The 12724-nt window shown below is 52.6% G+C and overlaps 1 protein-coding gene across 9 annotated transcripts in view; it reads right to left on the bottom strand.

The window, feature by feature from the left end:
* Unkl (unk like zinc finger) overlaps window positions 1-12724 on the bottom strand; it is a 43750-nt gene that overhangs the window by 1277 nt on the left and 29749 nt on the right. For 4 of the 9 annotated variants that reach the window (XM_036194921.1, XM_036194924.1, XM_036194925.1 and 1 more), the window contains exons 10-14: window positions 11482-11659; window positions 2386-2469; window positions 1550-1777; window positions 571-773; window positions 192-446 (exon numbers count right to left, since the gene is read on the bottom strand). In XM_036194921.1, the coding sequence (XP_036050814.1) occupies window positions 192-446; window positions 571-773; window positions 1550-1777; window positions 2386-2469; window positions 11482-11659 (948 nt within the window). Of the gene's footprint in view, window positions 1-191; window positions 447-570; window positions 774-1549; window positions 1778-2385; window positions 2470-8289; window positions 8535-11481; window positions 11660-12724 lie in introns of those variants that run through there. The other 5 variants (XM_036194923.1, XM_036194922.1, XM_036194926.1 and 2 more) reach the window with 4 other exon arrangements.

The raw sequence follows: 12724 nt of genomic DNA, 5'->3' as shown, positions 1-12724 counted from the left end.
GGAGACAAAGTACATGTGGTAGTTGGACCTTGGTTGTGGTCAATGGGACATGTGCAAAAGGCACCAACCAGAGTCTAGGCAAGAAGCCAGGGAAGAGGAAGGAGAAGCAGTATCTGGCCAGGTCTCGGGCCTCACTAGCCAGTCCCCTTTGCCCTCCCCTCAAGTGACAGCAACCACTCAGCAGGACTCACCCCGTCCACGGCCTCCAGGTCCAGGCGCAGCTGGCTCTGCAGGGAATGCAGCTTGGGGAGAGGGATGTCGCTGATGTCACCCAAGTTCCGCAGCCCTGGCAGTGAGGACAAACCCAGGCCCTCTAGCTCCTCTTGCAGCTGCTTCACCTGGGCCTCCACCTCCTCCTTCCTCTGCACGGCCAGCTGCCGGTCACTGTCCGCTACACGGGCTCTCTCCTTGGCCTCCTGAGCCTCTCTCTGCCAGGCATCACAGGCCTAAAACCCAAGATATCATGCAGAAGGCAGCCACACCTGGCCTTCCACATGCTCACCTGCCCTGCCTGTGTATCCAAAGCCCTTCCCTCACCCGCATGCCCAGCCCTCCCTCCCACATGCTCACCTGCTTCACTCGCTGCCAAGACTCTTCCCACTGCCTGATCTTTCTTTTGGCTTCATCTAGCTGTCGCCTGACCCGTGCCAGCTCAGCACTGTTTGGACTTGCACTTGAGGAAGCCGAAGGGCCAGAGTTCAGAATGGGGGATGGGCTAGGAGAGAAGCTGCCAGAAACAAAGTCCCAGATGCTCCCAGGGACGCCGTTCAAACCTGAGTTTAGGAGAGACAGGGATGATACAGCCCATGCTGCACCCAAGGCCTGAGGTGTCTGCAGGTGTTTCTGCCCCTGACCTGGCCACCCACCTTGGCACCCTGTAAGTCACTTGTTCATGACTGCTCAAGACTCTGCTCTAAGACTGCCTCCCCTAAATGAGGCCCAGCCAGTTGGTTCAGGAAGATCAGAGTGTGAACAGAAAAATGGTTCAGAGTTCCTAGCCCTGACAGTTCTCATTATGTAGCAGACCCTGGAGGTTCAGAAGAGCTCTAGTTCTGAAGTTACCTCATGTATGTTGGTTATCAGTTAAAATACATCTGGAGATGGGCACATTTCTAAATAGAACAGATTTTGGAAGATGTGAACAACCTCTTAGTGGAAATATGAGAGCAGAAGACAGAATCCTGCTCATCTGTCATACCAGCTCCCTCTCAGCCTGTATCATACAATGAATCCTAGACACTGTGCCTGTGGGGACCCCAAGGTAGCTCCATGTATGCCCCACCCAGAGCCCTAAGTGAGCTGGCAAGCAAGAGGTTGTGACGTAGAGGAGGGCTGTGAGAATGCCCAGCTGTGGGTAGCCAGCTGTTGTCCCATGGTAGACATGTCTACCATGTCTGTCCACTCATGTAGGCTGGAGGGGGTGGTGCCTCTCAAGACACAGAACTATGGAGGTGAGAACCCTGCAGTCAGGAATCCCCAAGACTAGATTGAACAGGACCTGTATGAGGACCCAGAGCCGGCGGGGAGGGACCCACGCCCTGGCACGCACCTAAAGAGTTGTAAGATGAGGCTGCAGAGCCCAGCGTAGCCGGCTCCGACCGGAGGGGTGGTGGCTGCTGGGGGGGCGTCATAGCCGAGGAGACGAGTGGCCCGGACAGGGACTGGGAGAGCGAGCTGAGTGGGGAGGTGGACAGGGAGGAGGACGAGTGCAGGGATGGCGAGCGGGGCAGGGAGCCCGGGATGGTGACGGGTGCTGAGCCTGCCAGCGACCTGGGACCTGGTGGGAGGAGGGAGGCTGAGTGAACAAGGGCAGGCGGGGTTTCTGCCATAGAGCCACTTGCCAATAAGCCTGCAGGTCAGTAACTAGACAGACACCAGGGAAACCTAGGGGTAGGGTCACCTCAGAAGACACCAGAGGAACCAGGCCAGCAAGCAAGAACCACCCAGAGGGGTGTAGTTGTCAGGCACCCCCAACTCAGGACAGCCCTGGTAGTGGTCCTGGGAGAGCCAGGAACTCGCCACTAGCATGGTACTCAGAGCCACCAGGACTCTAAGATGGGTAGATTTCTTTTGAAACAGAGAAAATAACTTTCAGGATGAAGGAAATTATGTAATAACAGGAACTTCTCTCTATGCCACACAGCCGTAAAAACAATTTCTTGTGTTTCCTCATGAGAGGCCCCAGCCAAGTCTAAAGGGTTGCTCTTTCACAACAGAGGTAAACTGAGGAAGCAGCAGGAAACTGGGCCACACAGGCAGGTAGCAGAGGCAAGAAGGAGACTCCCAGAAGAGGATCCCAGCAGATGCCTCCCGCCCAAGCCCTCCATTAAGCCAGGCAGCATGCAGGAAGTGAAAGGTTCCACTGAGCTCAGCCAGCACTCTCACCTGTCAATCCAAGGTCCTGCTCTTCCAAGTCTTTATCTAAGGACGCAATATTTATGTCACTAAGATGGAGATCTAATGCAGAACCTGTAAGATAAACCTGGTGTTACCCACTCACCTCTCACCCAGCACGGACACAAAACCTCTTAGGAGGAATCCCTCACCCCATATCCACCAACACCCACCTAGCTAGAGCAAAACAGCCCCCTGCCAACCCACTGCAGCACCTGCCTCTGCCACCTTTTCCACAGCCAGAGTATGTCATCTGAATGTCCTTGCTCACTCAGAGACACAGTCCTGGCCCACAAACCTCCTCCTTCCTAGGTGTTGTTTTGTTTCATTCTGTTGGTTTGCTTTTTGTTTCTTTGAGATAGGATCTCATGTAGCTCATGACTGGCCTCAACTCACTATGCAGCCAAGGGTAACCTGAACTTCTGATCCTCTTGTCCTCTACCTCCCAAGTGCTGGGATCATAAAGGAATGTACCAGATGCCCAGCTGTGTCTCCTTTTACTTCTAACCACTTGTTAAAATTTGACCAAGAAAATACATTCAACTATTAAAAATTTTACAGGAGGTCAATTCCAACAGGCAAATGGTTCTGAGGCCATTTTAGGCTGACCACTAAGATAATGAACTCTGACACCTTGAGGACTTAAGGGAGACCAGGACCTCCACACTCAGCCCACAAACAGACTCCTTATCAAGGGCAGAGGTTGCTGGGTATGGCAAAATACACCTGGCACCCCAGTACTACAGAAGCTAAGGCAGGAGAATCACAATTTGAGGCCAATTTGGTCTACATAGTGAACTTCAGGAGGAGGATGAGACCAGGACATGCCTCCAACTCCCACAGCCAGAACAGGGCTGCCATTCAGGGACCATGTAGAAGGGAAGTGTTGACGGCCTGCACAGCCAGAGGGGAGGGGGACAGGAGTCGGCTGTAGGACTATGCCTGTGAGTGCTGTCACATTCCTTACAGTCACAGTCAGACATGTAGGACCTGCACTGAGAAGCAATGGGACTGCAGCTCTGCCATGGTGACTGCTGTCTCTCCCACCCACTTTTCACTACCTCGTCACAGCCCATCAGCGCAGTCTACGCTGTGATTCTGTCCTAGCCTCACTGCTGGCTAAGACCCCCAGTTCCCAAGAACTCCGAATTCAACCTCAAGATAACATACACACTGGGTGTGGTGGCCTATGCCTGTAATCCCATAAAAAAGAAGCCACAGGTGATCGACCATAAGCTTTCCCTGAAGGACCTGGTCTTCTCCCCTTGCTGAAGACAAAGGGCCTCTCTACAACAAGATGACAGTATACAGGCTATAAGGAAACCTCTCTGTACCAGGTCAACATAAAACTCTAGAAGCCACTGTTTGCCGCCAACTGTCTAGCATGTCACCACGTCCTCTGGGTCATGTCCATTGGGGACTTCATGTGAATCTGCTCAGGCAAAGCTGTCACTGCTCAGTGACATAGGTGGCCAGCATACCCCTACTACCCAAGGGCAAGTCTCTACCTAGCACAGAGGCAGACATGTGTCAGCGAGGGTGAGAATTCAGGGAACATGTCTACCATGAAGTAAAGGAGGCACTAAATGGCAGTGGCCAGTGCACCAGATCAATTCACAGGACAGCTGCAACCAAGGAGTGGCCTGGAATGCAAAGGACACCCTCATCAGTGACAAACATGGGGTGGCACTGCCAGTCCCAGCTGCGCTTCAGAGTTGCAGGGACCTGCTCGCAGGACGGACGGACGGACACACACACACACACACACGCACACACGCACACACACACCCCAGAGCCCAACCCCTGTCATACCGTCCTTTCCTGGTCTCTGATTCTCATTCTCAGCCTCATGGCGACCGCCTGAGCCAAACACGGAACACACCTCTCCTGATGACTGGTTCTCGGGCTCCACGAAGAGTAAGCGGACGCTCCTAATTTCTGAGGAGAGCCTCATGGCTGTGTGACACCCATTATACTGGCTCACGCCAGATTGGATCGGCCTTGGGCTTACTTCTGTTTCTAAATTTACCCCTGGAGCTGCTGGCACAACTGGATTCCAGCTCCCTCAGACCTAGCCATGTCCCCCTCACTACTGGAGCTGTGAAAGGGACTACCTAGACAAGGGTCTCAAGAGGGATCTTCAGGGAACTGAGGCCAGGCTGCCAAAGCATCCAGCAGAAAATAGCCCCCCCGCCCTGTACCACGTGGTCAGGAACCAGAGCTTCACTCATTGCAGGGACCTCATCCCCCAGAGGCCCCAGGTGAGAGAAATATATAGGCAACCACTCTCAAATCCAAAAGGCCATTCCAATAAGGCCTCTGAGTGAGCGGGCAAGGTGGCAGGGCTGGACACTTGACACTATGGACCCTGACACTCTCAAGAACAGGGTTAGTAAGAACTGCTCTCATTCAGGCCTCTTCACCCCATCTAATGAGGCTTAGGAAAGCAACATGATAAAATACAGGCAAGATGGTGCTGCCCCAGCATCTACTTCTGTAACCCTGATGTTCTCGGGCCATGGGAACCAGGCACTGATGTGATGACTGAAGAGAATCATGACAAGGAAAGAAAAACCAAGTTGCCAGGGAAACTCCACCATGAGAGTCCAAATGCAGAAGCAAAGCAGGGCAAAGCAGGCCACTGTCCCAGTGCTGATTAATGGCACAGGCCTCCTTCTGCCCAGGTTTCCTGATTCCTATGTGTCTCTCATGTTGGACACCTGTCCCTGACTGAGCTTCTGAGGTCCTTCAGTACTTCCTGTTATCTGAGTTACATCTTTCAAGCAGCCGGGGACAGAGAGAGATGGGTTTCTGGGCTTTCAGCTGACCAAGGACCATGGGTATCCTGGGCTTGTGGGGACTGAGGACTCCTACCGGGTAGTTTCAGCTCAGGAGTTTATTGTCTTAGAGTCCTAAAGTTCAAAACCGAAGTGTGCAGACCTGCCTGCACTCTTGGATTATTGCTCTCCCTCCTGTGGGTATCAGTTCTTCCAGGCTGTGTGGCTACATGGACCCTGACTGCCTCCAGTGCCACAATCCTGTTCTCTCTTGTGTGTCCATATTCCTTAGAGGACACCATCACTGCACATCAGGACCTACTCTAATGACATCATCTTAACTTGATGACAAAGATCTCATTTCCAATGAGGACACATTCACAGATGTATCCTCCAATGATGGTAATTGAACCCGAGCCTCACAGTCTAGGCAAATGTTCTATCATTGAACTGTATTCCCAGTCTAGATTCATCTTTTGGGGGTACAAATCAACCCACAACAAAGGGACCTCACCTGGAAGACACTCCCTTGCCATGTCTGCCCCATGGTCTCCAGACCCTGCTCTCCACTCACAGAACCGCCTGTCTCCTCTCGCTGGGAACGCATGCCAAACTGGGTTCAACATGGTCAGGGCATCTGTCCCCAGTCCCTGCTCCTCTGCTGCTGTCTTTGCTCAGTGGAGCCCTCTTGTTCTCATATCTCCTAAAGCCCCACTCTGTCCTCTGCCTTCTAGACCCTCCTGTCCAGCTCTGCCTCCTGCAAGGCACTTGTTTCTTCAGGGCTCCCTCTTCCCTACTGAGCCTGCATCCCTGCACCCCACTCACACAGCCTCCCTCTGGGGGCCTTGAAGCCTTTCCCAGCCTATGTATAATATAGTGGTTTCTGAAGCCCTATGGTAAAAGGACCCCAGACCCTAGTAAGCCCAAGATCTCAGCACAAGCATGACAGAGTGCCATTCAGGCCTTAAAACCCAGCACACAGGCAGCAAAATGAGAACAGAGACCTAACCCCCATCAAAGTCCATAGTCTGGGAAAGTCCCTAAGTATACTAACCCTGCTTTCTGGCTTCTATAGTTCTGCTTCTGGCTAACTGTTCTTGCTAAATGAGATATGTCAGCCCAGGATGTGGGTTTTGTGCTCAAAAGCTCACCCTGAGAAAGGCTCAGGAATGCACTTGGTCTCAAACACCCAGGGTAGTCTCCAGCTGGCCAATAGACTTTCTATTGACTCAAACCCACATTGGAGTTATCTTCTCTGGTGGATCCTCACAACACTACCTACTCCTTTTCTCTGTGCCCTAAATGGCTATCCCCCAGCACCACATCCCACCCCAGGATCTCATCTCTCAGTCTGCTGGGGAGGGCAGGTATCTCCCAAGCGTAGGCATGCTTCAGGGTCCCTTCTTCAATGACAACAAGCTAAACACAGCTTGTTCTCTCTGTCCACACTAAGACCCCAGACAGCTTCCTGCCATCCATCCTCTGGCCATTCTTGTAGCTGCCTGTCACTTGCAAGAACAATCCTGTCCTGTCCGGAGTTTTAGCTTCTCAAGCTTGAAACCCTGAGTGAGCTGGCCAAAGCTTCCTGGTGAGTCCTCCCTGGCCACTGCCCTTCCTCATCATAACCCACTGTCCCAGATCTTACCAGCCTCCAAACCCTGTGTGCTGAACCAGTACATCTGGACAGAGCTGGCAAAGCAGGCAGACCGAGGACATGCCCCCATCCTTCCATACAGCAACCTGCCCTGTCCTGCCTCTGCTCGTCCCAGTGCAGAGGCCCCAAACCAGCCTTTACACCTGATCTGGAGCAGGGAGGCAACAGCCTGGAGAATTAAGTGAGGGACAGTTCCACTGCTCTTGCACCCCTGGCAAAGTTGCAAAAACTTATTTGAAGAACTAAGGAGCAAAGAAAGGCATAGAAATGGGAACGTGTCTTCCCTGGAATGCTTCAATCTGGTCATGGTCTCTGTGGCTCAGCAGAGTCCTAGGTGCAGAGGCAGCCTGGCACTACACAGCACATACAGCTCAGGCCACGCTGGGACAGAACCATAATGCAATCAGTCCCAAACAGCAGCACAGGGGGTGAGCCACTGTCCTGGAGACCAGCAAAAGTCCACTAAAAGGGGTTACCTGGGAAGCCTCTGGGCCCTGTCAGCCCTATTCCAGAGCAGGGGGCTCCCCAACTCTTTGTTATTGTTTTTTCAAGACAGTTTCTGTGTAGTTTTGGCGCCTATCCTGGAACTCACTCTGTAGCCCAGGCTGGCCTCGAACTCACAGAGATCCGCCTGCCTCTGCCTCCCAAGGGCTGGGATTAAAGGCGTGCACCACCACTGCCCGGCTTCCCCAACTCTTGAGTACTGTTCAGGAGCCCATCCTACACCCTAGTCCACCAGGCTCTTCTCTCCAACCTCACTAACCCTAATATTCCCAATGATCAGACCCAGTACTTCTGAATCATACTTAAAGGAAGAACCAACTTAGAAAAATGCAATCCAGGTGAGCCTCATTTCTCAAGCTAGACGTGTGTGAGGGCCAGTCTGTGTCGCCTAACTCAGAACTGGCTCCACCAAATGACCTGAACCGACCTGGACCTCAACAGCAACCAGCAGAGAGCTGCTGAGTACTGTCCCAGGTATCCCCAGTTCCCAATATGACACAGCACATTCCAAAGGTGCTGCAGCCCTCCAGGATCAGGGTACACGAGGTGACACACCACACAGACTGTGGGGAGGGGTTAAAGGCAGACAGGACGGTGCCTTCCCTATCTGCAGCTACAGAACAGAGGAGCACCAAGCAACCAGCATACCTGCACTCTGAACTGGGATAGTTAGGAGGGACTGGGGGCACCAGTACTCTAAGGATAGGCTGCAGGAGGGCCATCTTGAGGGCAACAGGGCCCTGGGTGAGCAGCCCCATCAAAAAGCAAGTTCTTAAGAGTAGGCATGTAAGTTAACCTCTTCTGCAGTCTGAAAAACCTGGTATCCATCTCATGCTCTCACAGTGAAAGAGGTACATGGTTTCCAGGGAACATGCACCTGGACGGACATGCATTTTGAAAGGAAACGACCTGAGGAGATGCGCACCAAGATGGAAGGGAAACTATCAGCAGTTACTTCACCTGGGGGTACGCTGGCCGACCAGGACGATCTCAAGGGGAGGAGATCCCAGTCAAGGGGGATCACCACCAGGGAAGACGTGAGAGTAGGACAGAAGCCCCCTGGAGGACACGCACCGGAGCGGGGGATGCACACCTCGGGAGGAGGGAGGACGTATGCCTGCTCCAAAGCGCTGAGAAATGACGACCCACAACTTGGTGCCAGGCTGACGCGAGACCAGGATCTGCTGCAGCCACTGTCAATGCTGACTCATATCCTCCGCAGCCCCGGCTGTCACTGAGGATTCAAACCTGCCTGGTTCGCGCTCCGCCCTCGCCAGCCGCAGGCCGGGCCGGCGTGCAGGCCCCGCCCACTCACGCTGTGCACCCTGCCCCGGAGCACCAGGCCACGCCCCCACAGCACCTGCCTACCAGGTGTGCTAGAGGACAAGATTTTCATGGAAAGCCTGACTAGCGGGGGTGGGGGTTGGGAGTGGGGACGGAAACGGGGGGGGGGGGGGGGGGGGGAGGGAGGGATGGGGTGAGCATAGGGAACGCTCATAGGAGCTCACTCCCCGGTGGCCAAGAGCCGGAGGCGTGTTCACACTGACTACAGAACCACCCCGCTCCCCCCCACCCTCGCCCCTGCCCCTCTTATATGTGCAGGCCCTGCACCTGGCTTATTTAAGTAGAAGGAAACCCAAAAGAGACACTGCCTTCCAGTCTACCCCCTCTTCATCGACAGCCCTTTAAAACGGAAAGACGTAGAATGAGGGCCAACCCATGAGGCCGTGGCGGCATGTGGGTCAGGCTAGCCATTGGGTAGAGGCAGGGATTGCCCCTGTGCCTGGGAACCATGGATACTCATCACTGGGAAGATAGCCACTGACTTGTATCAGGCAATGCTGAAGATGGGACTCTTACAGCTATGGCTTTGTTTTGAGACAGGGAGGGTCTTGATATACAGTCTAGGAGGACTCAAAGTGATCCCCCTGCCTCAGCCTCCCAAGCACTGAGATTACAGTACCCAGTACCCAACAGTGAGGAGAGGAAGTGTTCACTATTTTAACTAGGAAGCAGCAACTACAATACACTGTAAATGAAGACAGGCAGCTTACCAAACTTGAGGCCTTGGGTTTCATTCCCCATAATGCAAAAAAAATTTTAAATGCATTTTCCAACTTTCTGACTCTGCAGCTAAGACCATGCATTGCATATTAAATGATGGCTAGAAGAACTACTACAAATACATTAACATCTGTCAATCTGAAACACCTGACAATTCAGGTCTTTCTGCGATTCATTCAATGTTCATAGCACCTGGTTCAACCTTTCACCTTGGTGAGCCCACACAGTCTGCTTGTTCAGAGATGGGAATCTAACTTTCCCTCAATATTCTTCTGTTATGTATCCTCTTTACTTTTACGCTAGAAAACCAAAGGGAGCCAGGCAGTGGTGGCGCACGCCTTTAATCCCAGCACTGGGGAGGCAGAGACAGGCAGATATCTGTGAGTTCAAGGCCAGCCTGAGCTACAGAGTGAGTTCCAGGACAGGCTACAAAGCTACACCGAGAAACCCTGTCTTGAAAAACCAGAAGGGGTGGTGGTAGGAGCCTCAGCAGCATGTCCACCAGCTCCAGGACTCCCTAGCAGCCCCTATGCAGTACAGGACTGTCCTTAACGTCCCTTGAGGATGGTGGAGGGAACTCTGCTGCTCCAGCACACGTGCTGTCATTCTCAACCTGCATCCAGTGTAGGATTCTAGTGGGCCTACATGGACAGAGCTTGTGCTGTTTTGTGGGATGGTGACACCTGTGTCCTCACTTTGCTACTCGTACATCAACATGGACATCTTTACTCTGGGTCCCTAGTACGCATGACCTGCTCCAAGCTAGAGGGCTTACCTTTCCAGTTCCACATCTCTGAAATCACCACAAATGCCATCCTTCTTTGTACCTCCATGGTCATATGGGCTTTGGGGGCCTCGAAGGATACTTCAGTGGTTAAGAGCACACCGGCTGCTCTTCCAGGGGACCCAGGTTCAATTTCTAGCACCCATGCGGCAGCTCACAACTATCTCTAGCTCCATTTCCAGGGGAACCAATTCCTTCCTTCTGGCATCCACAGGCAATGCATACATGCAGTACAGATATATACTTAGGCAAACTCATACATATAAAAAAATAAAAGCAAATAACATCTTAAAAAAAAAAAAAAAAGCTAGGTGGTGGTGGCACACGCCTTTAATCCAAGAGCTCAGGAGGCAGAAGCAGGTGGATCTTTGTGAGTTTGAGGCCAGCCTGGTCTACACAGAGAAATGCTGTCTCAAAAAAACAAAACAAGGGGTTGGGGATTTAGCTCAGTGGTAGAGCGCTTGCCTAGCAAGTGCAAGGCCCTGGGGACCACAGAATGCGGCAGCTCAGAGCATGCTACCTGTGACTCACAAACACCCGGGCACACAGGAATGCAGTGGTTCCTCACTCCTCTCAGCCCATCTGTTTAACTCATCCTGGCCTTTGTGCCCACGCTCTTGGCTCCTGTTCAGGCCCTGACACACCACTCTAGCCCAGCTACCACCACACTGAATGACTCCCAGGCACTAAAAGAAAAACCCATGAAGCTGGCTGCAAGCTGACAGCTGTGTCACCTACTCCAGGCTTCCTTATCACTCTCCTCTTGACCTTGTCATCACCCCCACTTTAAAAAAAAAAAAAAGATTTATTTATTGATTTATTTATTGATTGGTTTATTGATTTATTGATTTATTTATTTATTTATTATGTATACAGTATTCTGTCTGCATGTATGCCAGATCTCATTACAAGTGGTTGTGAGCCACCATGTGGGTGCTGGGAATTGAACTCAGGACCTCTGGAAGAGCAGCCAGTGCTCTTAACCGGTAATCCATCTCTCCAGCCCCAATCACCCCCACCTTCAATTCATCATGATTTCCATTGCCACTTCTCACTAGCCTCCTCCTTTTCCTTTGGCCTCTGGGACAGAAGGTCCACTTGCCACAGTTCTCTGGTGTTTTGTGCAATATCTGACCAGGCTCCACATATCCTGCAGTTCCGAGCCCTGCACAGCACTGAGGGATTCAAATTGAGAGACAAGAAAACCACGCCAAGGGCTTTTCTACAGAGCAGTGAGTGTCTCCTGAACACCTACGACAGACACAGTGCGGAAAGCTGTGAGAGGTACAGAAGTGTGGACTTACCTAGGACTGCCTCCACAGTGTTACCAGCTGGATCCAGTGGGAGGGCACGGGCAGGGAGGGTAGGCAGAGCGGTGGGAGAGGAGCTACCTGAGCCAGTGCTAGATGCCAAACTCGATGCCACACTGGAGCTTATGCTGGGGGCCAGCGGGTGAAGCACGGAGAACACAGCGAGGTGGTTCTGTTCAAAACACAAACAGTGTGAGCAGGCGCTGCCGGGAGCGGCAGAGACACCGCAGGAGGATGGGCTGCCAATGTCCGCAGAGCAGCACACAGGACAGCCAGCGTCTCAGGGGGTTGCACAGGGGTGGAACTGTTGGCTGCATGCACTGACCATGACAGGCTATCTCGCTGTCACTCGGGCAAACAGATGTGGAAAGTGTCTTGACAGACGCAAAACCTGTCTGTGACAAGCCAGACAGGGGCTGGGAGCCTGTCAACCCTTCTCCCCAGCCTCCCAGGAGCCTCTGTGGTCCTCCCCACTGCTTACCCACCCAGTGACCAGGAAAGTGAAAACTGAGGAAAACTGGTACCATCTCCATCTGATAGACAATAGATACACAAGTCATATGACAGCAAACAGGTGGCCCAGGCTAGATTGAGCAGACCTGGTGGCCCTCAGCATGTCTCAGTACAATGGACACTTACACCAAAATCGAACCTGTGTGCTGAAGCTGGGATCCTTCTATGGAGAAAAAGTAGCCCATGCATCCTGGGCCTCGACACACCTCCCTGAGCCATCAGAGCACTCACATCCCCCATGAGTCCCACAACAGTACCCAGTGACCCCACACTCATGAGTGACAGAGGTGTCTGGGCCAAAGAGAGGACAGGTGTTCTCTATCAGCAAGTCATAGCCACTGGTCATGGGCTGAAAGAAACTGTTACCAGCATAAAGTGAACCAGTTCTCTATAGATGATAAGCTCACATGTCACAGCTGGAAATCAACAGCTTAAGGCTAGCCCATTATGCAGGTATCAGGTACAGAAGCTGCAGGCACCTGTGCTGTCTCTCAGCCACCTCCTTCACCAATGGGCCCAGTCCAGAGATGAGGTGGTCCCAATCAGTCAGACTGAAGGCCACCCCAGGACAGCCTAAAGGCCAGCATCTTGAATCGTATCACCACTGCCCGCTTCTACCCATCCACCTAAAACTTCAGATTTCACCAAAGTCCAATACCACTAGAAACACATGCAGCTCTTCCCAAATAATGGGGAGCATGTCACCCCCCTCACAAGGTCCTGG

The sequence above is a fragment of the Onychomys torridus genome, chromosome 8 (genome assembly GCF_903995425.1).
Source record: "Onychomys torridus chromosome 8, mOncTor1.1, whole genome shotgun sequence".
In the NCBI taxonomy this organism is placed as follows: Eukaryota; Metazoa; Chordata; class Mammalia; order Rodentia; family Cricetidae; genus Onychomys; species Onychomys torridus.
Note: the sequence above shows the minus strand (reverse complement) of the source record. Positions and strands in the feature narration are given on the sequence as shown.